Source organism: Notothenia rossii (assembly GCF_949606895.1).
Source record: "Notothenia rossii genome assembly, chromosome: 6".
Classification (NCBI taxonomy): domain Eukaryota; kingdom Metazoa; phylum Chordata; class Actinopteri; order Perciformes; family Nototheniidae; genus Notothenia; species Notothenia rossii.
Genome location: NC_136909.1, coordinates 34,060,821 through 34,086,596, shown reverse-complemented (window position 1 = coordinate 34,086,596; position 25,776 = coordinate 34,060,821). Strand labels below are relative to the sequence as shown.

Genomic DNA, 25,776 nt, shown 5'->3' with positions numbered 1-25,776 from the left:
GAACCGTAAATGTACAATATACACATATGAAATCAGCAAATGAACACAATAGGGCCCACTTTAACATAGTGTCAGTTGGTTAAAAGGATAAAACAGGAACTAGTCTGCATTCCAAGGCTCTGTAAATAACTTCTTACTTGAATAATTGTTAAAAAATAAAATGTGCAAAGAAAAGAGTAGTGATAACACAGCTGCTGTTGGTTTACATCAGTATTCTGCACCGCACTGCGACTGCATTATTCACATATATTCTATCCATGATTCCTCCACCCAGTTTTATCTTCCATTTACTTACATCCGCAGAGTCCTTCGACATCGTCCTCAGAGGGAACGGCTTCACTCTCGGCCGCAGCAACGAAGGCGTCCTCTGCAGCTTTATAGTCAACCAGCAAACCTTCGGTAAGTTGTGGAAATCACCAATTGGTGCATGTTGCATTCAGTCACATGGACAGCACAGTCTCTACCCGTAATGAGCAGGCTCTTCATGCTGTGTGATCTGATATTTTTTAATCACTATGAAAGCAAACAAAATCTGGAGTCACATAATACATTCTGTAGGTTAACACATACGAAGAATTTACTTTGGTGTAAATGGTGCATAAAAGACACAGAAAGAAGAATACATTTTTTTAAGAAAGGAGCCAAAAAATGTATTATAAAGACAATATATATACTCTTCTATTGAATATAGTACTTGTCAAATTGTATTTTACTGTGCTCAGTTTCTTACGTGTATATTTGTAATTATTAATCATTTATTTAATTGTATATAATATCAACAGTGCTGTGAGGTCATAAGATGCAAGAAGACATTTGATGAAACGGCCCGGTGTGATCTAAATTTGGACCTTCATTTAAAAATGTCAGTTTTTTCTAAACAACAGCAGACTCCTATTGCAACACATGCAAATCATTGGTAACAAAGCGGATTGTCACACAGCCTTTGGCCATGCTGTCTACAGCAACTCTGTTTAAGGATTCATTGCTATTTAATGTTTTGAAGCTTAAAATCATTAGCGCAGTTGGAATGTCATGCAATATGGAAAAAAAATGCTTTGTGAGGCATTTTTATATACATATTTTATGAAAAAGCACCTTTTTTTTAAATCAATATATTTAGCAGTTTCAAGCAATTTGGGTAACAAAAACCTATTGAAGTTTTTTTAAAATTATTATTAGTTTCTAGCAAAATAGAGTTGCAAAAGTAGATATCTGTTAGGGGTCTCGTGATCATGATGTAACAGCTTAATAAAAAGCCTCTTGGAGGTTTATTGTAAACCCAACTGGAAGTCTGCCATTTTGCCTTTACTTTGCAATTTATGGCAATTTCCGCCACTTCCAGGATCTATGCCTTAACAAACTCCAGTCCTATGTGACATTTAGTCCAATCGATTATACATTTGGTCAGTATAATCTGAAGACCTTGGCGATGAAAGGTGATGTTTGAAGTGCCATGTAAGACCTTCTTGTATTGTCTAATTATATCTAAATATTCATGGATTTAAACACTTTCTAACCTTTTCTGAAGCCTACGACCACATTTCATAGTTTGAAGGTGAACTTAAAGAAAGCTTATTATTACACAAAGCAGTCTTCACAAAGAACATATTCACAATTATTGCATGGGACCATCCAAGGAGCACTTGAATGCACCATTGGTCTTACCTGAGGCCGATGCTGTTGGAGGGCCATTGTGGTTCATTTTATAATGCGTATTAACCGACATCCTATATGAGTGCAGTCAGACCCGTAGGCTGTTCAGTCTCCCTCCACATCTTCCTGTCAACAGAACAAACCCGACCAACTGCTATCTCTTAGCAGCTCCCCACCTTTATGATCAGAGCTAACGAGCGGAGGCTATGTAGGTCACTGTGCTCCTTATTTTGAGTTCGCAGTCTGTTCTGTCGAGAAATCCTTTTTCAAGAAGCAACCGGGATTTGGCACCGACAGTCAATCTCTCATTTGGCCGTGGGATCTGCGGGATCGACGACTGCCAATGACAACACTTCCCTCCTTGACGGGCTATTTTTGATTTCCATCTCAACTTGACTATAAAACACTAAAAAATAACTCTATCCGAATGAGTATGTGGCCATTAGCAGATGTCTTCCTGTTGGTCCTTTCTCAGTTTAGGCTGTCTCACATTCGCCCACTTGGGGCTATTAATTCCCTTATTGGCTTTTGCATGTGTTCAGCACAGACCTTTGCAACAGGGGGGCACCTTATAATTATGGACAGGCATCATGGCAACTATGGAACACACACAGCACATATGTGGAACAGATGCTACAGTCTTCTCCATCAGCAAACCAGCGGGAGCCCCGAGAAGACGAGCACGAAGAAATTATATCAATCATTTTAGTGACCTCCATCAGACACACACACACACACACACACACACACACACACACACACACACACACACACACACACACACACACACACACACACACACACACACACACACAAAATAATCAAATTGGTCATATGAAATAATATTTTCCTGACTGATTAAAGATTACATTTGATAAACATTGGAATACACGGACTTCAAAACTGTATATCATAATCATTGTGTAATATTGCTGCTTATTGTTATTTATTTATATTAAAGGGATGTTGATTTATGTAAGAATCAACATTCAAATTTTATAAGATTTGGAATCAACAGACACTAAAAATCTAATTTTAATATACAACAAAAATTGTTTGTTTTGTTGAGATCTACAAATCTGTGATGCCAATATTTTATTTTGTGCCGTTCACAATATATGACCTTTTTAATATAAATAGAGCACAGTCCCATTTGAAGTGTTGAAGACAGGTCTAATGCTTTGCTCTTTCTCTGATGCAGTGTTCATTGCGAACAGATTTTGACACGTTGTCTTTTTTCTTCTGTTGTTCCTACAGAACAAAAGCCGAGTATTGTGCGTAATGACTATCTGCTGTGTCCTGCTCCGGTGCTCTATGAAGTGGGACAGTAAGTACACACTGGGATTTCTGTTTTTGGGAAGAGCTGAAGGAGCTTGTTAGTGTTGCATATGCTGCAAATATCTACTTTTTTTTTCTTTTCTGATTTACATTTTTTTTATATGCAACTACAGTGTATGACAGACCAAACTTTCTGGTTTTTTTCTTTTCTGTCCTTCAGACAAATATTGCTAATGAGTGAGAAAACAGTATAAACATTTTAAAGAAGCAAATTAGACGAAACAATTGATAAATGACTGGATGTAGGTAGGCCTGTCGCGATAATCGATAAATTGACTTATCGTACGATAAATAAAAATGGACTCGATAACCTTTCTGAGCTCGATAAATTGCCGTTTACATAAAGATGTGAACAGCATTTTAGCCTGGAGCGCTGTGGCTGCCAGGCGCGCTGTGAGGGGCGGGGCTGACACACAGCCAGGTCAGGACACTCCGCGTGCACGTGCAGCAGCGTAGCAGCCAAATTAATAATATAGCGACAAGCGGGAGACAACGTGTGACTTACTCGCGGGGAATTTAAAGTGAAATGGAATTGGTTACAAAACCTAACTACACATCTCGATTCTCCGGTGTGGCAGTATTTTGGATTCAAACCAAATCAACGAGGCGAACCTACGGACTTGAATGAGCCGGGCGGTGTGTCGCATTGGTTTAAAAAAGGTAGCGACAAAAGCAGGCAATACCACGCATTTTAAACCACCTAAAACACAACCACCCCATTCCGTTTTTCCATCTGGGAGCAAACACGGCAGCTGGAGATGGAGAGCCCCCGCCCGACAATGCAAACATGTTGGTGTTCCTTGCTCGAAAACTTAGAAAAACAGATTTGGATATGGCCTGTTGAGGAATCTGGGTCTTTGACAGTGAACTGTATACTTGACTTGTTTTAAGGAGGTTTTTTTTGCTTGTGAGATAATGTGTGCTCATATTTATTTATTTATTTATTTATTTATTTATATATATATATATATATATATTTATTTATTTATTTATATATATATATATATATATGAGAGAGAGAGAGCTCTGTTTTCCAGCCTGACTCTATTTAATTTATTGTTTTGGTTGTGTGTGATTTAATTAATTTATTATAATTTAATTAATTTGTTTTATTTATTATATATAATTTATATATTTTAATATTATTTCACATTTCATTTGCAATGTTGAATGTTCAATAAAAAGTTATGTTTGAAAGGATGTACTTGAATTATTATTATATATTATCATGTCTAAAATGGTCTTAAAACGGCGCCGACAATATTATCGTTTATCGCAATAATTTCCAGAAAAATGTATCGTCCAACACAATTAATTATCGTGACAGGCCTAGATGTAGGCACATAGTCACATAAATTAAGTTTTCCAGAATAACTTTAAAGTTAGTGTGCGTGTTGTGTTTCTGTCGAATTATTTGAAGTGCTGATCTTGGCACGTGGTCAACATGAAAGGTGTGACATTCTAAGGAAAGGCATCTCACTGCCATTTATAAACTGGACCGTCAAACAACATTTTAAAATGTGAAATAAATATATACATTTCTATGTTGCCATTGAAAATGAACAAAGCTGTATTGTGTTTAGTAAAGGTCTACACTTTGTGTGATTTCTAGATGCAGCTGAAAACTTGACACCAACGGCTACTTCCTCTCTACTTTCGTCAGAACAATTTCAAAACAATTTTATTTCCTCTTTTCTGCAGGCTTGTAGATATTTTTGTGCTGCTCTTTGTTTAGTTTAGGAGCTGTTATATCTGATAGTTAAATATGACGCTTCAACGTTACTACATGCAGTCTTTTTCTTCTGTGCACATAAACAACTCCTAAATCTATAGATTAGCAGTATGTTAAAACAGTAGAAGTAGGGATGAAGATTTTGTTGTAGCGTCAAGACGCAGTAAACATTGTAGACGGGAGCCGACAGAAAAACACCCCATACATACAACGCACAAAGATTGAAGTGAAAACAGTGTAAATATGCATTTATTCCTGGCTGCATCGCTATTGTTTGATTTTAACGTCATCTCTTATAATCCCAAACCATAACAGATGATCGCTAAGGCATTCTAGATGGAACAACAGATTTTAATGTCCTCGATGACTCCAATCCAATCAAAACTGTATGATTATGAGTGCTGCTGGCTCCTGAAGGTCTTTCAGCTCTAAAACAGATTATGTATCATATGATGAGGGCGATGCTGTAACCACTCCAAATCAACTTGAACCTCACCTCAGATAATCCTCCCATTTTAATGTAAACTGCTCATGATAACATGTTTTCCTGCCAGATGCTGACCGGCGGCACCGAAAGAGTTTGTCTTTATTAGTTTTTTGTGTTTGTTTTGGATATAACAAAACTTTCTTGCAGATGTGTACTTAGTTTATTAGCTTCAACAAGCACTTGAACACTGAAAGAGTTTAGCAAAAATCAATAATAAGTTAAGTTTAATGAATAAGACACATTAAATAGGACCCGTATAAATTACAAGAAAGAAAAGTTACTGTGCTGTATAATAAATTAATAATGATTAATTAAAAAGGCAGCGGCAAACAGAAAAGTCTTAAGGCTTGATTTTAACATAAAAGAGTTTTGATCCACTTTCTTGGAGAGAAGGCCACATGCATTTTTTGATTTAGATTTTCTAACATTTCAAAACAATACCTAGTTCAGACCAAGAGGTATGTCTCTCTTTTTCTTTTAAAGCGTGTCACTGCATTTTCTCTTTCCGGTGAAAAGCAATACTATATTTGACACTTTCTCCAGTTGGCAAAAAGTGAAATACATACTATTCACTGGAATGACAGTAGCAGCCACTGAACATGTCCTTCTTCTTGCTTTACCCAGAAATCAGGAAAGCAAAACAGAATCTGATATCTTTCAATCAACTCGACAAAGAAGCGTTGAAAAGAAACATAAGGGACTACATCTGAAAGCCATGGTCCTACAGCTTCTGCTGCGACCTGATAAGACCTAAGCTGATGCCAATGCTATGTGCACGCCATTTGCAAAAGGCCTGCTTAATTAACTCTTGGCTGCCGATGGTGACCCATTAAGTAGTTAGCTGGTACGGGCGGTGAGTAAACACATCTGCTGGAGGGGCTTTAAAAGGATGTGTGACAGATGTAGCCATTCCCTTTTCTACGCTCCCCATTTAAATAATTCACCATGCACTGACAATCCCCGCACCCAGGACCACCTGCATGGAACAGCGGAGCCCGGGAACTTCCGTCTCTGTCCATCTGTCTGCTTCTGCTCCATCACCGCTACCGGTGCACAGGGCGCTCCGTAAGCACGGCTCTCCTCAGCCGAAGAAGAATCGTCTTTTCACTGCACATCGCTTCTCCCAGTATCCCCTCTTAAACCATGTTTTGCTACACGCGAGGCTTTGTCCTGGGGAAACATTGCTTTAACTTCTGACTTGACCCCAAAAACGTGGTCGCTGGGGAACATATTTCAGATGCAGCAGTCACTCGCTCTGAGGTGCTCAGCGGCAGCTTCCCGTTCCACCGGGAACGTGAAGCAGGCGGTTCCACATTCTGCTTAGAAGTCCAGGAATCACAGCATCCTCAGTTGGTCATCTAACTATGTAGGAGCACTCACTGCGGAGGCATCATCTGTGCTGACAGCTGCGGCATCAGGCAAGAAATGCTGGCATCTGCTGAATCCCTTCCTTCCCCGCTCCCTCCCCCCTCAGTGTATCTCCATTAGGAGACCCAGCATCCCCTGCTGGGCCGTCGATCGAGAGGTTAAGTGGCTGCGCTCTTGCATCAGCATGTCCTCACCTGGTGTTTTCACAATAAAGGTGGAGAGCATAAAATAACTGAGGGGGGAGTCGACACCCGCTTTACATAGCAGGTACAGTAGCTAATGCTAATGCTCGCCAATAATTAAACAGGCTGTCCTGGGGCTGCTGCTAGCAGAGGCTTCACTCCATCTGCTCCAGTGGGGCTATGAAGATGTCCTGTTGTTTGATTGTCCTCCGTGTTGTGGGACACAGACATGTTGAATGGGAATTGATTGCCATATAATAAGATTGGAACCAGCTCTATTTGATTAAAGGATGCAAGTGGCAACGTTTAACCTCAGACTTATTATGTCTGATGATTCAAGGCTTTCTCGGTATACTGAAATCAAAAAGAGAAATAAACATTCAATTAAAAAGAATTCTGCAAATTAGACTTAGGGCGGGTTGAAAAATAAAGGTTGGGTTCCTGATTGGAACCAATGTCAATTGTTCTGGTTTGCATTCACAAAGATATAACTCCAGTTGTCCAGGAATTGTAAACAAAATCATGTAGTGGAAATGTTGTTTGACTATGGGTTATACAATAGGCTCCGCATAGGACTCAGAAGCTGCCTCGTTGAGTGTGATGAACTTACTTACCCTGTGACAAGAGCATGTGGATGAAGCAAATTTGACTTAAATAGCAACTGGTTCCTTGGCTGACTGTTTAACTGGGCTCAACATGTTGGTGTAAAAAGACCCTCAGGATAAGTTTTAGTAGAAGAAAAGTCACTGGATCTAACCACCGCAGCGGACATCAAGCTTTTCAATTATTGTTTTTGGGAAATTCAAAAAATATTCCCAACAAAAGTAAAAGCTTTGTGGTAAAAAAAAGAAGTAGTTTTTTTTGCATAACACTGATGTGGTCCTCTAAATGACCAGCTGCCTTGTCAGAAAACATCAGTCAGTTAGAGTGGATGTGTTACCATGGGACACAACTTCTCATCTGGTCCCTAGGCTTCGTGAGGTCGAGTTTCCTCCCCTCCGTCAGAACTTCTGCCACACAAACTCTTTCAGAGTGATGACTGCTGGATGCCGAGTGACAGGACCTGCATATGCTCTGCCGTGAATTATTCAGCCTCCTCAATTTTCACATCTTTAAGGGAAGTTTGAAAGTCATTAGCGTCACCATTGTCAGCTGCTCCAGCTGTATCAAATCACCAAAGCTTAGTGTCACAGCAGCCTTACTTTCTGACAGATTATTGCGAGCCCTGGGACGAAGTATTTCTAACGTGGAGCCAGAGATCTGCTGAAGGAAGAATCCTTCTGCCATTCAACTGGTGTCCCTACCACGCTTTCTACCAAGTGTACCATGACAATCTGCCCCTCATTTTCAATGTATTCAAACATAACTATGAAACCACCAAGCAGCTGAAGCTCTCTCCTCAGTGTCACACACTGATTTTCACCGAAGTTAAAGATAAATGATTCACCCAGCTCCTTTTTTAAAGTCAATCAGCTGCCTGTTTCCCTTTTGTTTAAAGACTTGTTGGTCCTCTTTATTTCCTGTCTGTGTGTAGCTTTCTCTATGTAACATTCACTAATGGCCCTCATCGCAGAAACAAATAACTGATAATCATCACTAGATATGCGAAGTGGAAAAAAAAGATGTAACTAACCATGTATTTTTACCAATGTATCTGTCTGGGGTTTATTTTCAAGTAAGCTATCACAATTATTTGCCATAAACTATCAGGAGCTAATGAAGAACATCCAGTTTCTTCCTTTTTGTCTGACCAAAAGTAATTTTCAATGATTAAACAGATAAAATCAGAGGTGCAGGAGACATCTAATTCATGTAATTTCTTTCTTGGCGAATTCTTTTAACTATTAGATAATTATCAAAATACTCAGATTCATTTGTCGAGCGAACTACTTGCCACCTTTTTCTAATACGATGGCTCAAACGGACCACTTTAGGTAGACATTGTCATCCAATTGCTAATCATTCTTTCGTTAATCTTCCTGGAACTTAAAGGGTGAGGATAAAAAGAGCATATATGACTTATGCCTCTGTGCTGGAGCAGATTCTGCCTACTCAACAGTAACTGGCTAAATTAGCACTCAGCGTCTCAGGGAGGGAGAAAAAAGGCCTCGCCAACTATGGTTGGGTTGTGGTGCGTTAAGGATGTCCAGCGATGTCAGGCGAGGGGGGGGTTTGTTCGTCAGTGTAACTCGCTTGGGAGCCTTCCTCCTTCACACGGCGAGGTCCACACCTCCAGCTTGATTAACAACCTGCCCACCATTATCACGGATTGAGGGTGTCAGCTAAATTAGCCTCTCCCCTCACCCATTCAGCACAAGCACTTAGTTAACATGCAAGGACCTGCAGCGTTCTTCTTTAATGTACATCCACACCTCAAAAGAAAGGTAGAAAACAGGGCACTTTGAGCATATCATAGTTATATGATACTAATTGTCCTCTACTTGCTAGTTAATGCATTATTTGAGCCTGCACTTTGTATATTGTCTGTTTTTAAAAAAACAAAAAAAACAATTTGCATTGCTAAACCATTCCTTAAAAAAGATTAAATGCTAAAAAAAAAACAATAATATCGACCTCAACGACTACAGAATAGGTGATGGCATAATAGAGTAGAAAAGGGAAACTAGACACCAAGAAGTTGTGTTAGTGTCAGAGTTCATCCGGTTTTAAAGTTCCATGAATTGGATTTTAAATATTTATCTGTGGTAAATTAGGAAAGGTGCAAAGGAGTCACTTTAGAATATTTAGAATCCACTGCATAGTAATGGACACATGGTCAGGTTTTTCCTCTGTACTGAACCACAGGAGAATTGGAGGCCCGAGGCACTGCCTGAGGCGAAATCCAAAGCAAAGAGCTCTCTTGTTATTATTCCGCAGCACCAGTTTTTAAGCAGGCCTCCCCTGTACGCTGTACACTCACAGCTGGCCCCTCACACACAATACCACTCTGCCTACTTTCTTTCTCTCCTTCTTTTTGTGTTGTGGGGAGGATTTCAGGCGTTCCATGTCCTGAATTCTCATTAAACCTGCAGTAATTGAATTGGGCGTAATAGACATATGGAAATTGCGGTGCCGTTCATCATTAGGGTTTTAATTGCGCCCATTTTGGCTTCCGCGTTTCCCCCTCTAAATAAGTCATAGAAGTTCACGTGCCTTGTTACTGCCAGTCAGGTTACTTCCTCCCCTCACGCTGACGGCCGTGATAATGAGACCATTTCCTCCCTCTGAGTTTGAGCATTTACTTTGTACCCATTGTGTTCTTTACTGAGCATTGTGTTAATGTGAGCACTCCTTTTACAGGATTTGCATGTGAAACAACACAATTTAGCTATTTTTTTCTGTCACTGGAAGTCATATTGGACGTTTTGTAGAACCCTACCAGTTTATGAGCTTGAGAAACAAAAGGAAATCTGTTGCTAATTCATCAGCGGATGTTCGTATTGTAACTCTTTTTTTTAAGTATTTGAAGCCTTTTTTTTTTTTTACTCGAAGCCAAACAGTTTTGGCTATTACTCCTTCATATTTAATTAAAGGGTTGTGTCAAAGATATCTACTGAAAAACACCCTCTCTAAATCTATATCCAAAAAGAAAAGCGCGCCTTTTTTGGTAGATACAAATAAAATAAGCCTAATCTATGAATTTGCATTTACCTCTTGGAGATCAGGCATAATATTTACAGTTAAAGAATAATCTTTTCTATCAAAGCAAAAAATATGACCATACATTCGAACTGCCAGAAGGGTGGCAGTGAAGGCAGAGGGTCTCGACGGATCAGACCCGGGCGACAGAAGTTGGCTTTGGGGACGTGGAACGTCACCTCTCTGGGGGGGGAAGGAGTCGGAGCTTGTGCGGGAGGTGGAGCGTTACCAGTTGGATCTGGTTGGGCTCACCTCTACGCACAGCGTCGGCTCTGGAACCTTACTTCTGGATAGGGGTTGGACTCTATTCTTCTCCGGAGTTGCTCAAGGTGTGAGGCGCCGGGCGGGTGTGGGGATACTCACAAGTCCCCGGTTGGGTGCTTCGTTGTTGGAGTCTACCCCAGTGGACGAGAGGGTCGCCTCTCTACGCCTGCGGGCTATGGGGGGGAAAACTCTGACTGTTGTGTGTGCTTATGCACCCAACAGCAGTTCAGAGTATACGGCCTTCTTGGAGACCCTGGAAAGATTCCTGTATGGGGCTCCTGAAGGGGACTCTTTAATCTTGCTGGGAGACTTCAACGCACATGTGGGCAATGATGGAGACACTTGGAGGGGAGTGATTGGGAGGAACGGCCCCCTGATCTGAACCGGAGTGGTGGTTTGTTACTGGACTTCTGTGCTAGTCATGGATTGGCCATAACAAACACCATGTTCGAACATAAGGATGCTCATAAGTGTACGTGGTACCAGAGCACCCTAGGCAGAAGGTCCATGATCGATTCCGTTATCGTATCATCGGACCTGAGGCCGTATGTTTTGGACACTCGGGTAAAGAGAGGGGCGGAGTTGTCAACTGATCACCATCTGGTGGTGAGTTGGGTCGAGTGGCGGGGGAAGCCTCTGGATAGACCTGGTAAGCCCAAACGTGTAGTTCGGGTGAACTGGGAACGTCTGGAGGAGGCCCAAGTTCAGGAGGCCTTCAACTCACACCTCCGGCGGAGCTTTTCGGGCATTCCTGTGGAGGTTGGGGACATTGAACCAGAGTGGTCGGTGTTCAAAGCCTCTATTGCCGAAGCCGCGGTGGGAAGCTGTGGTCTCAAGGTCCTAGGTGCCTCAAGGGGCGGGAACCCTCAAACCTCCTGGTGGACACCGGTGGTCAGGGAAGCCGTCCGACTGAAGAAGGAGGCCTTCAGGGATTTGTTATCCCGGGGGACTCCCGAGGCAGTTGCAAGGTACCGACAGGCCCGAAAAGCAGCAGCCTCAGCCGTGGCCGAGGCAAAGCAGCGGGTGTGGGAGAAGTTCGGAGAAGACATGGAGAAGGACTTTCGGGCGGCACCAAAGTTGTTCTGGAAAACTGTCCGACACCTCAGGAGGGGGAAGCAGGGAACCATCCAAGCTGTGTACAGTAAGGATGGGACGTTGTTGACCTCAACTGATGGAGTGTTAGGGCGTTGGAAGGAGCACTTTGAGGAACTCCTGAACCCGACAACTCCGCCCTCTATGTTAGAGGCAGAGCTGGAGTATGACGGGGGATCGACACCAATCTCCCGGGGGGAGGTCATTGAGGTTGTCAAACAACTTCACAGTGGCAAAGCCCCGGGGGTGGATGAGATCCGCCCAGAAATGCTGAAGGCTCTGGGTGTTGAGGGACTGTCATGGTTGACACGTCTCATCAACGTTGCGTGGAAGTCGGAAACAGTACCGAAGGAGTGGCAGACCGGGGTGGTGGTTCCCCTTTTTAAAAAGGGGGATCAGAGGGTGTGTGCTAATTACAGAGGCATCACACTACTCAGCCTCCCCGGGAAAGTTTACTCTAAGGTACTCGAAAGGAGGGTCAGGCCGATTGTCCAACCTCAGATTGAGGAGGAACAATGTGGATTTCGTCCTGGTCGTGGAACGACGGATCAGCTTTTTACTCTCGCAAGGATCCTGGAGGGGGCCTGGGAGTACGCTTATCCAGTCTACATGTGTTTTGTAGACTTGGAGAAGGCGTATGACCGGGTTCCCAGGGAGTCACTGTGGGAGGTGCTGCGGGAGTATGGGGTGAGGGGGTCTCTACTCAAGGCCATCCAATCTCTGTACTCCCAAAGCGAGAGCTGTGTCCGGGTCCTCGGCAGTAAGTCGGACCCATTTCAGGTGAGGGTTGGCCTCCGCCAGGGCTGCGCTTTGTCACCAATCCTGTTTGTAATATACATGGATCAGATTTCAAGGCGTAGTCGTGGGGGAGGGGGTCTGCAGTTCGGTGGACTAAGGATTGCACCACTGCTTTTTGCAGATAATGTGGTTCTGATGGCTTCATCGGTCTGCGACCTTCAGCACTCACTGGATCGGTTCGCAACCGAGTGTGAAGCGGCTGGGATGAGGATCAGCACCTCCAAATCTGAGGCCATGGTTCTCAGCAGGAAACCGATGGACTGTCCACTCCAAGTAGGGAATGAGTCCTTACTCGGGGTCTTGTTCTCGAGTGAGGGAACAATGGAGCGTGAGATGGGTCGGAGCAGTGGGAGCGGTACTGCAGTCGCTTTACCGCACCGTTGTGACGAAAAGGGAGCTGAGCCAGAAGGCAAAGCTCTCTGTCTACTGGGCCATTTTCGTTCCTACCCTCACCTATGGTCATGAAGGATGGGTCATGACCGAAAGAACGAGATCGCGGGTACAAGCGGCCGAGATGGGTTTTCTCCGCAGGGTGGCTGGTGTCTCCCTTAGGGATAAGGTGAGAAGTTCGGTCATCCGGGAGGGACTCGGAGTTGAACCGCTCCTCCTTCGCATCGAAAGGAACCAGTTGAGGTGGTTCGGGCACCTAGTTAGGATGCCACCTGGGCGCCTCCCTAGGGAGGTGTTCCAGGCTCGTCCAGCTGGGAAGAGACCAAGGGGTAGACCTAGGACCAGGTGGAGGGATTATATCTCTTTGCTGGCCTGGGAGCACCTTGGGATCCCCCAGTCAGAGCTGGTTGATGTGGCCAGGGAAAAGAAAGTTTGGGGCTCTCTGCTGGAACTGCTACCTCCGCGACCCGACCACGGATAAGCGGGAGAAGATGGATGGATGGATGGATGGACATTCTAACACAGCTGGAAAATAAATGATTTAAAAAAGAAAATGCACCTAAAATACAACAAAAATTGCTGCATTTATATAGTAGTTTGCATGGTAGATTTTGTATCCAAAGTGCTTTACAATTTTCTTCTCATCCATTCACACACACTCACATTCCATTGGCTGCAAGCTACCATGTAGGTGCTAGCCTGTCCATTGGGAGTAGTTTTGGGTTGGGGGGGCTCAAGGACACTTGGACAGGTGGAGCTCTACTTCCTGACCCACAGGTGCCCCTTTTAAAGCAAAATGTGACTCATAAATGCATACAAATACAGCATGGAACAACATTTCTACGCCTGCTAGTAAATCAGTAAATGTTGCTTTATGTTGTTAATGTATTTTCTGTTAGATTAATGTTAGATGCCTAGAAAAATAAAGTAATAAGACTCATGTTTCTTCTGCATTTAATGTCAATGCAGTCCACATATTGGATATAATTATGTGAGACTAATTCAACTCTGGTCTTTACAGGACCATAGATGTTCTCATCAGCCTCAACCACGGCAAATCCTTCATCTCCAGCTCCTACACCATCACTGCGTCCACATGTGTGAGTCTGGATGACCTTCTTATTCATACCAAAATGAAAGCATCTGAGATAATAATGGACTCTTATATTCTTTCCTGTATTTTCCACCTTCTACTTTAAAAACTGCTTTCTTCCCCTTACACTTCTCTCTTTATAACCTAAGCTTATTTCCCCAATTCATGTTTCATTCCGTGCTCAAATGTTTGTTTTGAATGCTTTATAGCCGCCATCCTAATAAGTAGAACTTCCTCATCCTCTGTTCCAAGATCACCAGTGGTTTTCTGTAGTGAGTTCACAGTTTCTCACTATTTTCAATTGCAAAAATATGAAAGCAATTCAGTTTTCTTATGTTGACAATCAAGTACAATTGTAAATGAAAGGCTCAATATCATCAATGATTAAAAGATACACTTTAAATTATGACTTTAATATTCTGACAAAAATGATGATAAAACTTTGTAATATAATTATGGTCATTTTAAGGGAGGATTTTACCCTTGACAAATGATCACAATCATACACAAAAAAGTTAAAGAGATATCCCAGAGAACTTGATTACCTCGAAATGTATACATTTTCATTCATTAAGTCTTGCAGAATTCAAACTAAATAGTAGTAATCAAAGAAAAAAATAATGCCATAAATCATATTGCAAAAAAAAAGCCCTTTTTAACTCAATTCAATGATATCATTTTGCCTCCTTGCGTGTGACCAACCTTTACCAAATGAATGTTTTTGTTTATCAAAAGGCTTTAAAATATCCACCAGCTAATTATCAGACATTTAGTTAATTATGCAGGAGAAAATTCAAAATGTTGTCATTTGGTGTATTAAACTCGTGACTTTCTCCTTGCAGTCAAATGGTTGGGCAGTCGCGATTGTCTTCCTGGTGCTGCTGATCCTCGTCGCTCTGGTCCTCATGTGGTGGTTCTGGCCCCTTTGCTGCACAATAGTGAGTGTTGCTACACTGCTCATAACATACTCAACTTTGGGCAACCAGATCTCTATGATGTATTTGCTCTGAGTTGCATGTTTGCCAGCACAGAACCATGCTCCTTCATGTAAAACAAAGTTGCTTTGAATATTTCTCTCGCTCTGATGATGGCGTCAAACTTCCTGTTGTTGCAAACGTCTTAAGAAATTGGTTCAGCTGAAAATATTTCTTTTTAAATTGAGTTGTAGAGTGGAAAACCCAAAGCTGTAACAATATACCGGTGATGAACAGCAGGTCAGTGGCAGGTTTAAATGTCACACTTCGATGCTACTCTGTGAGGCAGCGGGCTGTGAGGGGAAGTGGTGTCGAACATCTGCTCGGCTCCGTCACCCCCCGTTTACCTCGGTGGCTTAGCAACACCGCAGAGGAAGAACCTCAAACAGGAAATGGGGAAACCACATCCTGCACATCAAGTTCTGAGAAGAGATGAAGTTGTTTCATGTGTAGTAAGCAAAGAGTGTAACAAACCAAAGATAAGATGAGGACACTGAGTGACAGATTGCACCAACGTTAACAAAATCTCTGTTTGCCCATGACTAACATTGGGCCTACCTGGGGACTGAAGTGATTATTAATAATCCCAGAGATTATTTATGGTTTATCACTTTTGAATCTTTACTGCCCATTCTGTTTTGGTAAACACAGAAATCTATTTGTACATTTGTGAAACGGGATTTCGAAAAAGTTTCACGGTTAAACTCCTTATGAAGTGGTGAGGTGCTGCTCCACATTGCTTTTCTCCCCGACTGCAACGTGTGTGTGTGTGTGTGTGTGTGTGTGTGTGTGTGTGTGTGTGTGTGTGTGTGTGTGTGTGTGTGTGTGTGTGTGTGTGTGTGTGTGTGTGTGTGTGTGTGTGTGTGTGTGTGTGTGTGTGTGTGTGTGTGTGTGTGTGTGTGTGTGTGTGTGTGTGTGTGTGTGTGTGTGTGTGTGTGTGTGTGTGTGTGTGTGTGTGTGTGTGTGTGTGTGTGTGTGTCCTGGTGGGCTGCTGCCGTTGGTGGGCCTCTGGCATAGGTGGGCCGTGGACTTTCACAGCGCCGGTACCGCATCTGCCGCCGCAAACACCGCCCGCGAGGACCTAGGTTCGATTCCGGCCTGAGGTCCAAAAAAATTAAAATCTCCCGTTCATCGCCTCCATTCGCGACCCACCTATCATATCTCTTTGAGAAAATCTGTGCAATGTGAATATGTTCCTTTTTTGATTATCAAAAAAATAAGAAGAGACATTAATATATAACGTTTCAACATATCTTATCAGCGTTTCAGGCCACGTAATAATTTTTCAAACATCTTTAGTACTGGAAAACTAATCTGATGTAATCTGCCTCATCAGTAATGTGTGTGGTTTGATCAGATTTGATTGATATTGTCGGCAAAGTAAGCAAATATGTTCAGTCAAATACTGTTAAAGGGGCCCTATTATGCAAATGTTCAGGTTCATATTTGTTTTTAGTGTCTCTACTGTGACATGTCTCCATGCTTTAATGTTCAAAAAGCTCTTGATTATTCTCTGCATGCGCTGCAGCACCTCTTTTCACCCTCTGTCTGAAACCAGAGCCCAGTCTGCTCTGATTGGTTCGCTGGGCAACACATTTCTGCCAATTTCAAACCTTCAAGAGGCAGCTCGGAGACAAATGTCACACGTAATATAATCACAAGTTTTATACATTTCGCAGAAAATATTGTGTTCTCATGTTTCAGGGCTGTTAAGGCTATACATCTGATGCAGCTCATTGACCAGTATTAAAACCTTGTCCACTCTAAAAAGAGGCCTTATTATGCTTTTGGCGCTTTCCCCTTTCCATTAAAGCAGGTAAACATGTCATAGTAGAAGCACAAACATACCAAAGAACATGAAAATTAGCATAATACACCTTAAACCTACTAAATGTATAGAGAAGCAATAATAAAAAAGCACCAATAAATAGGCCTTGAAACGAGAATTGATTTATTGTCGACATCAATATACTGCCTTATTTAATTTTTCATCGTAACATCAGCTCACGTGATAAACATAGCATTTTCTATGTTGGTGCATTATTTTCTAATTGTTTAATAACATAAGCAATTTATTTCAATTTCAACTAGTAATTTCTCGTCATTTGAGGCAGCATAAAAGGCAGATCTGACTCCTCTTTAATGTCAAATAACATCTATTTTAATTAAATACATGTGCATGTAAATATATAATATTGACTCAAGTAAGAAGGCCGTAACGATGAAAGAGAATTTCATTACTATGTGCCAACGTGTTTGTCCAAGGTTATTCATTATTTCCACAGATCGCCACATGTTACTGGTCCCTCGTGAACAGGTGGAACCTGAGGCTGTGTGTAATTAACAAATCTAAACTTGCGACGACATTCTGAGCCCTCCTTGATTGTTTTCCTTTCAACAACTTGATTGTGCTTGATGGAGGGTATTTATTTCTTAAATCCGTTGTTTAAACTGCTCTTTAGTGTGGATATTCATAAAAAATAACAGCTCTCATCGCCTTTGGAAAAAAACGCCTCACCCACTTCACCATTTACAAAAACCCACAGCAGATTATCCTTTGGGGCTATGGGAGAGGGACCGCAGATGGTGCACCCTGGTCTTTTCTGTGTGTCTGCCTTTTCTTACCGAGATCTGATAAAGGCAAATTTTACCCTCCACTGCCGCTTCGCTCTCACCCGCACCGCCCCTTAACTGATAGACGTCACCTGGCTTTGTGGACCTGAAGGGAGCCCATCCAGGATGAGATGGAAGCATATTTTGGAAAACCAACAAAGGCATTAAAATGTAAACCCCCTGCAGCATGTCTGGCCGCGGACGTGTTTGTCTTGGTGGAGAGAGCTGCTGTTGCCTTCCATCGAGGGACGCGGCAGAAGAGGAGGGCCATGTGTGGCTTGTTAATATTTAAACCCCCAGTCTGCCAGGTTTCAGCAGTCGGGATGAGGACACACACACACACACACACACACACACACACACACACACACACACACACACACACACACACACACACAACCTCTTTCCCACAATCCCTCTCTCTGCCTCTCTCTGTCTCTTTCCCACATGGATTGATGCCAAGAGAGAGGTCATACAAGCTGTGGAGTGGTAATTTCTTTGTTTATGATTTGTTTGGAAATTAAACTCAGAATGGCGTAGCCTTTAGTTCAAATGAAAGGATTCAGGGTCGGAGATGTAGTTTTCAAAATGACATTGCTGGTTTATCTGAAAAACCGAAGATTCGCTGCTAAATTGGATGTACTTTTGGACGTATTTTCAATTTAGTTGGTGCATATTACGTTTATAATCTCAGTCGACTTTCAAAGTTGTTAGTGTTGCCCTGCATTGTACAATTTGTACTCCCCTCAGACTCCACAAAGGTTTATTAAGTTAAAAGTAAAAATCGTTTTTAAACTTCAAAATATGCTATCTTCCACTGATTCGTCACAATAACCCTCCCGAAACAGCTTGACACAACATGGTTTGAGCTGGAGGTTGGGAACTAACGGATTACCGAGTCCCGTTGGACAGTTGCAAAGACAGCCATATGGGGACAATGCCCCGAGCCCCTGTGATTGGTCCCCATTCCCCCTGGAGTCGTGACTGCGGTGGCTAGCCTCTAGGGCTGATGTCAGACGGCTAAGTATCCCGCGGTTTAGTTTTTAATTAAGCCGGCAAACGCTCCTCTTCACATCTGTCCATCAGGTAGCTGGGAAAAGAGCAGCAGAGCGCCGTCATTTGTATAATGCTTTATTTATCCCACAATATGTCCAGGAAATCTGCTGCGTAATTACTTAATAAAAAGAGATAATCCTGTCAACGTAAGGTGTGGCTGAAATAATCACCCAGCGTATGGAGAGGCTACCAGTAGACCTTTCCTTGATTTGCTTACAGCCAGTTGTGTCAAAGAGCAATTAATTAACCCTAATTGATTATTTTTCATTATTCTAATGAAAACAGTATGTCAAGAGTGTGGTGGTATCCCTGCGCATAGCAGTGCATGAAACAGCTGTTAGGATCTATGATATGCCATTATTATATTGCTCGTTTTTCCTCTTCCAAAACCAATTTAGCAAATGCATAACCAGTGAGGACGGGGAAGTTTCTGTCTCTGATGACTAATAGACAAAGACCTGCTTTCCGCTTTCCAAGTTGAGAAACCTCCTCACTTTTAATGATATGTTTAGTATTTATAGGCCAGCACTCTCAGGTGTAAAAAGTACTACTACTGCTACAGTGTAAAAAGAGTAACAGTGAGATGAGGCTTATCTCAGACCCACCCCGGGAACATCTGGGTGGAGAAGTCAACAGGAAACACTCCTTCCTTTCTTATCAACTCTCTGCTGACGAGGAGAATACTCAGTACTAATTTTCCTTATCATTTTATCTTCAAAAAACCATTGTCAATGAACGTAATGCCATAGTTTGCCAAAGATATTTAGTTAACGATAATTATATCAAACAGGAAAAAAAGGAGAAATTCCACATGGGAATCTGGAACGAGACAAGGGGCCTCAAGTAGAACAAATTATGTATACACAATTTGGAAATGTGTTCTAATCTTCAAGTTTGGGATTCTTTTCGATAAAGAAATTCTGATGAATTTATTAATAATTGAATAATTTCAGCATTGTACTCTCGTGTAACATAAGGACCTACAGTATGCAGTTTTGTTTTATCCCATGAAAGGATCTCAGTGTTTGTAGTGTTTGACTTCCAACCCCTGAAACCTGAACACACAGAGGAATAAACTCCACCTTTCCAGCGTGACTGCTCTCACAGATGGAGTGAGTGGCAGTGGTTTCTTCAGCAATCCTAAAGTGAAAAAATAAAAAAGTCGGACATCAGTATGTGAAGCGTCTGACTGACACTTGACAAATGTCACTGTCGGGGCTGCTCTTTGCTTTGCAAGGCACATCTGAAAACCCCAGTGGAGGCATCTTGTCCTTGAGTGGAATCACATTGTGGACAACCTGCTCCTCAGGTGCCATGTCATCCAGTGTTGTCATGAACAATGCCGCCGGGCCGCTCACTCTGCTGCAGGAGAGGTGTGTGTCGTGCTTACGTGTGTTACCAGTGTTTTCCTTCTTTTTGTGTGTGTGTACGCTGCCACTCACGGAGCACGCAGACTGGGCTTGGAGCGGAGCCGAGCCTCCTCCTCTGTATCTCATTGGAGCTAATTAACTCCTTAGGACTTTATGATTGGGGGTAGTGCTGGGGAGCACTGAACCCCATCCAATTAATTAAGAACTAAACGGGCAGCATCGCTCGCCCCAAAGACTCCCCTGTCAACAAGTTGATTTTCAGCTTTTCTTTATTTTGCATAGGGGGCCCCTGATGTTGGTTTACAAGCAGAATTCTTGTAATCAGTAGTCAGCGGGGTGACGGGGGGCCTGCTGCAGTCACAGAGCAGCCTATGCGTGGAGCTCAGGGACGTCTCTCTTTGACTCAGTCACCTGTCACAAATCACCTCCGTCAGCCTCGTCGGTGCTTGTCCTCACAAGTATGTGTTTGTGTGTGTATACGTCCCCTGATGGACTTTCTGCTGATGCTATTTTGCCTTTTGTGTTTATCCAGGTCATCAAAGATCCGCCACCACCTCCTCCACCCTCCCGCCCTCCACCACCTGTGAGTACATCAATATAGTGTTGCCATGATGCCAGTGACATTGTTTGCTGATACTTGTATGAATCAAATTCTCCAGGTAGAGTAACGGAACAAATGTTGTGCTTCATTATGTCTACATTAAATATAATATTCAACACGATTATCATCTAAATTGAGGGAATATTCCCATAATCTGATTAACACTGTCAAAAGATGAACACCATTCACAATATGAACTTTTGACAGAGCAAGGTTAGATGCTTTCCCCGTGCTTCAGGACGTTTTGGCTGAACTACACAGACAGCAAAGACAGAACGTTTCCTAAAGTGTTGAACTATTCCTTTCAAAGTATTTGAGAAGTTACTGCTGGCTTTACACTGAGATAGTTAAAGGGATGTGTTTTTTTATTATTCATTCATTATTATTATCATTATCTATACATACATTTCTATATTTTTCTTACGCTATATAGGGTATTTTCCCAACTGGAAATATATCTCATGATATAAAAAAGTCATTTTAATTAACAATGGATATTAAGAGCTTCTTTTGCAGGACTACATTCATTTGCAGGGCATTAAAAATACTTTCCTGATAAAGTTACGAAAATTGAGGAGATGAACTGATATTTAGCGGAGGAAATTCTTGGACCGTTTTTGAAAGAGTGTACAGCTGTGGCATTAGTAAGGACATTCTGTTGGGGTCGGAAATGGTGGAATAAAAATACTCTTACGTGTTTTTGAGAGAAATTGCGTAATTATGTGGAAAGAAAACTGTTAATCATATGTGCTAGTGCTATAACTTTTATTTATAGTCGGATCTTAAGTTTGCGTTTGATTATTCAACTTTATTATCTTCTTATTTGTACCTTCATGCCTTAATATTCTTCTGTGGACAAGAGTGTCTCTTCCTTTCTGCCAAAATGTCGTAATGGGCCTTTCCTGTTGAAAACAATAGTTAACACAGTCCAGCACTTCCTTTCTTTTGTCCATGTAGATGTAGTTGCTTATAACAATGAGGTTTGCATATGGTTCCTCACACTGTAATACAATTTTGTGTGTGTGTGTGTGTGTATATATATTCATATATATATATTCATATATATATATCATATATATATATATATATATATATATCATATATATATATATATATATATATATATATATATATGATATATATTCATATATATATATATATTCATATATATATATATATATATATATATGATATATATTCATATATATATATATATTCATATATATATATATATATATATATTCATATATATATATATATATATTCATATATATATATATATATATATTCATATATATATATATTCATATATATATATATATATTCATATATATATATATATGATATATATTCATATATATATATATATATATGATATATATTCATATATATATATATATATATATATATATATATATATATATATATATGATATATATATATATGATATATGAATATATATATATATAAGATTTTCCTAATTTCCACTTTTTTTCCTTAAGGAGCCAGAGCCACTGCCCAAGTCGAAATGGCCGTCTGTGGACGCCTCTTACTACGGAGGAAGAGGAGCCGGTGGGATCAAACGCATGGAGGTCAGAGCCTAAATATCATCCCCCGACATATTGCTTCCAGGAGCTTGAAACCCTTTCATCACAATCACAAAGACATCCTTTCATGTTCCACATACTGTATCACGCTCCTTGAAGTTGTAAAATGATTTGAGCAGTGAATGTCTTTTCTTATCAAATGAAATCCTAGAAAGATAAAATCCCAGACAGCAGGAAGTCACACATTTCTGACAGCTGTTATGCTGTAAATCAGAACACTGAACGTCAGCAGTTTGCTCTGAAGCTACAAGTTTGTCGAGTTACACGGGCAGGAGGAGGCGGGGGGGGGGGGGGCGGTTGGGGTCTGACTGAGAGGCCGGCCCGCTGTCCTCGTCAGTCCACTGATGCCGCAGACATGACAGGCCCTGTCATCTCGTCCTTGGCCGTCCGCGGCCTGATTGGATCAAGTCATCGCCGAGATGAAGGATTGAGTGCTGCTGTCAACTTGACAAATCCACCTCACCTACCTCACCTCCCCTCCCCCGCTTCTCAACTCCCAAACATCGGCAGCCTCTTTTGTTGTCCGTGTCCTCCGAAGGGAATCCAGGTTTGAAGGCGAGCTCCCCTCCTCCCCGTCGCTGTTTTTACCCCCTGCCGGTTCTCAGCCCCGAGGAAGTCGGTTCCATTGCACGGCTTTCCCCCCATCCTCCGGGAGGTCCTATCTCTTTACTTTCCCATGAGAGTTTGTGAGCTGCGAGTACGGAAATCCTTGGCTCTCTTCTTGCTGGAGCAGGTTGATTCTCACCGACAGGCCTATCTTCCCCCCGGCGATGACTTGATCCCCCCCCCCCGCAGCGGATGGAGGATGAGGTGCTTGTTAAGATCAACCTGCACCCTCCTCTGCATCAACGTTTAAGACGTCATGCTGAGAAAAACCAACCTCCAACGCTTTGCCGCTGCCAATATTTCAAACGCGTATTGAGCCGGCCGAGGTGACAGTGTATCTTTTATTCATCGCGGCCCGCTCTTCTCTTGATGCGGCAGGCCGGGGATAGATCCCAGAGATGATTCTGAAAAGCTGTTCTATATTGTCACGGCTTAACCTACAGCTTGAAAACTGTGTCGCTAATTAATCACCTCTCCCCATTCATGTGACGGTGGATGTTTTTCTCCTCCTTGAAACAGATGTGATGAATTCAATTAAAAAGCAGGACAGCTTAACTAACACACATGTAGGCCTGTGTTCACACGCTAACACAATGACACATTATAGCACATGCAAATGTGCTTATTATTACAAGCAAACACAGGTTTACAGGTCACTTCATTTCCTTATGGATACATAGTGATACCAGTTGCCCAACTCGCTTGTTATTATCAGCATGTTTATGCTTCCTTTGTATTTATGAAACAAAAGATCATCCACTTCTGTCTATATGCAAATACTAAATGTGTGATTTTACATAGAATTGCTAGGTTATACATTTAGTTTTGTGACTTTAATTTGGATCATTCTTTTTGAATGTTTCCCTTATTTCCCAAATTATTAAGTTTCCTTATTTTACCTTTTTTGCTCCTTTTTCATTATAATTTGATAAATGTTCTGTGCTATAAAATGTCTGAAAAATGGAAAGTGGACATATCCAAGATGCTTTGTTCAACTATTAAAAGCAGTACACCCCCTAATTAAAGAAGTTAGAACCAGGAAGTTGTTGTCTATTTTTCTATATTCTCATTTAATTGATGAATACCTGCCCAGCCCTTTGATTTAAAAATCAGTTACTTGTTACTAATGTTATTTTAATATTCCTTATTTAATTAATGTCTCATATATTGGTACTGTGTATGTTCTTACTTGTCCAGGTGCGGTGGGGCGAGAAAGGCTCCACCGAGGAGGGGGCCAGACTGGAGAAGGCTAAGAACGCCATAGTGTCCATACCAGAGGATTCAGACGAGCCGATTATCAGACGCCCCCCCCCGAAGGCTGCCCCCACAAACCATCACATTGAGAACAAATGGTACACTCCCATCAAGGTGAGCGGTACTACCTGCAACTGAAAGGACTCAATATGTTGCTTTTTCACTTCTCTTCCCTCTGGATGCAAATTGGAAAGATTCAATCATTTCCAATACAATGCAGTGCATTTTTTTATTCACTGAAGATGTACCAGTGTACTGGCAACTTACACATTTGGGAATATTCCTAATGTAAACCTAATTCCTATAAATATGACACCTAATTGGAGTCATATTTAAAGATATTAAACATTGAAAGCAGTTTCAGTGGAAAGCTGGCAAATGTGATTTGTGCATGGTTTGAAAAAGCCTTATTGTGCGTGTGATGCCTGTATTACTTCACATGATTGTAATCATATAGGAAACAAAATACAACTAATATTTCGACAAGTTGTTTGAATCACAGAGAAATAAAATGATATATTGTGGTTCTGTTTCAAAATACATGTGGCTAAAAGTAACTTTTTTTTAATGTAAATTATAATGTAATCCTCATGGCCATGTGTAATCTGACTGATGGTGAAGAAATGTAAACATATTTTTGAAAATGCAATCATTTCTTTGCAAATTGATTGTACATTCATTGTAAAACATTTTGAGAATGCACTTATATTTCTGTGTAGCAAAAGAAAGGTAAACATTGGAGGACATGTTAATCATTATGGTCTGGTCTTATATTAAATTAGATGCATATGACACCAACACTAAAATGAAAATAATAGTGTAACTCATGATGTTTGTAATTTCATCAACAACAAACATGTTGCTGAACTAAAGTCCTGTCTCTTTTTTTTCATCATCAGGGTCGTCTGGACGCTTTGTGGGCTCTCCTGGGCCGGCAGTATGACCGAGTTTCTCTCATGCGACCCTCAGACGCAGACAAGGTAAGTCATTTAAAAGAATCTCCACTAGTGCAGCTAACACTTTAGGTTCGTTTGGAAAAAGTATTTGCAGAGATGCCTAAAAATACAAATATGCAGAGTCAGGCAGGATTGCATAAACAGTGAAGTGTATGCGAGTGTTTGTCTGTAGGTTTGTACACTTCATCAGCACCAGACAGTTGTGTTGTGTCTTTTAGTTTCACAAACTGCACCCTGAAGGGAGTGACTCAGTCTTATCAGTGGTCATGTGTGGAGTTTGATGCATTCAGGGATATAAATAGAGTTTCCCACATCAGTCAGCAGGATGAACGTTCTTCTTTGACTATTTATGTAACTAATTCTTCTATAATATTATCCCTAGTATGAGTATTTGCATTCTTCCAAATCCTTTGAGTCATCACAATTACAGTCAAGAAGTCATTGTTTTATTGCAGTATTGAATTACAGAGGAAGTTGCTGGCACAAGTTTAGCATTGTGTTATTGTTACCTAACAAGGACGATTCGAGCTGCAGCTGCAACGGCTCACTCAGGAGAGAATGACAGGGACATCCTTATATGGTCACACTTGAGTCAAAAGAAAGCATTTAGGCTCCACAAACCAACACACTGAAACCTGACGCCCCGCAGGCGGTTAGGAGAGCACGCTGCTCACAAACCGCCACCAAGTCACAGTTAACCAGA

At 41.5% G+C, this 25,776-nt stretch overlaps 1 protein-coding gene across 2 annotated transcripts in view; it reads left to right on the top strand.

The window, feature by feature from the left end:
• The window catches only part of antxr2a (ANTXR cell adhesion molecule 2a), a 90,753-nt gene that overhangs the window by 27,447 nt on the left and 37,530 nt on the right, over positions 1-25,776 (top strand). For both annotated transcript variants that reach the window (XM_079686822.1, XM_079686823.1), the window contains exons 9-16: positions 304-399; positions 2,911-2,980; positions 13,965-14,043; positions 14,879-14,974; positions 20,582-20,632; positions 22,153-22,242; positions 24,061-24,231; positions 25,017-25,097. In XM_079686822.1, coding sequence (XP_079542948.1) covers positions 304-399; positions 2,911-2,980; positions 13,965-14,043; positions 14,879-14,974; positions 20,582-20,632; positions 22,153-22,242; positions 24,061-24,231; positions 25,017-25,097 — 734 coding nt within the window. The remainder of the gene's footprint in view (positions 1-303; positions 400-2,910; positions 2,981-13,964; positions 14,044-14,878; positions 14,975-20,581; positions 20,633-22,152; positions 22,243-24,060; positions 24,232-25,016; positions 25,098-25,776) is intronic.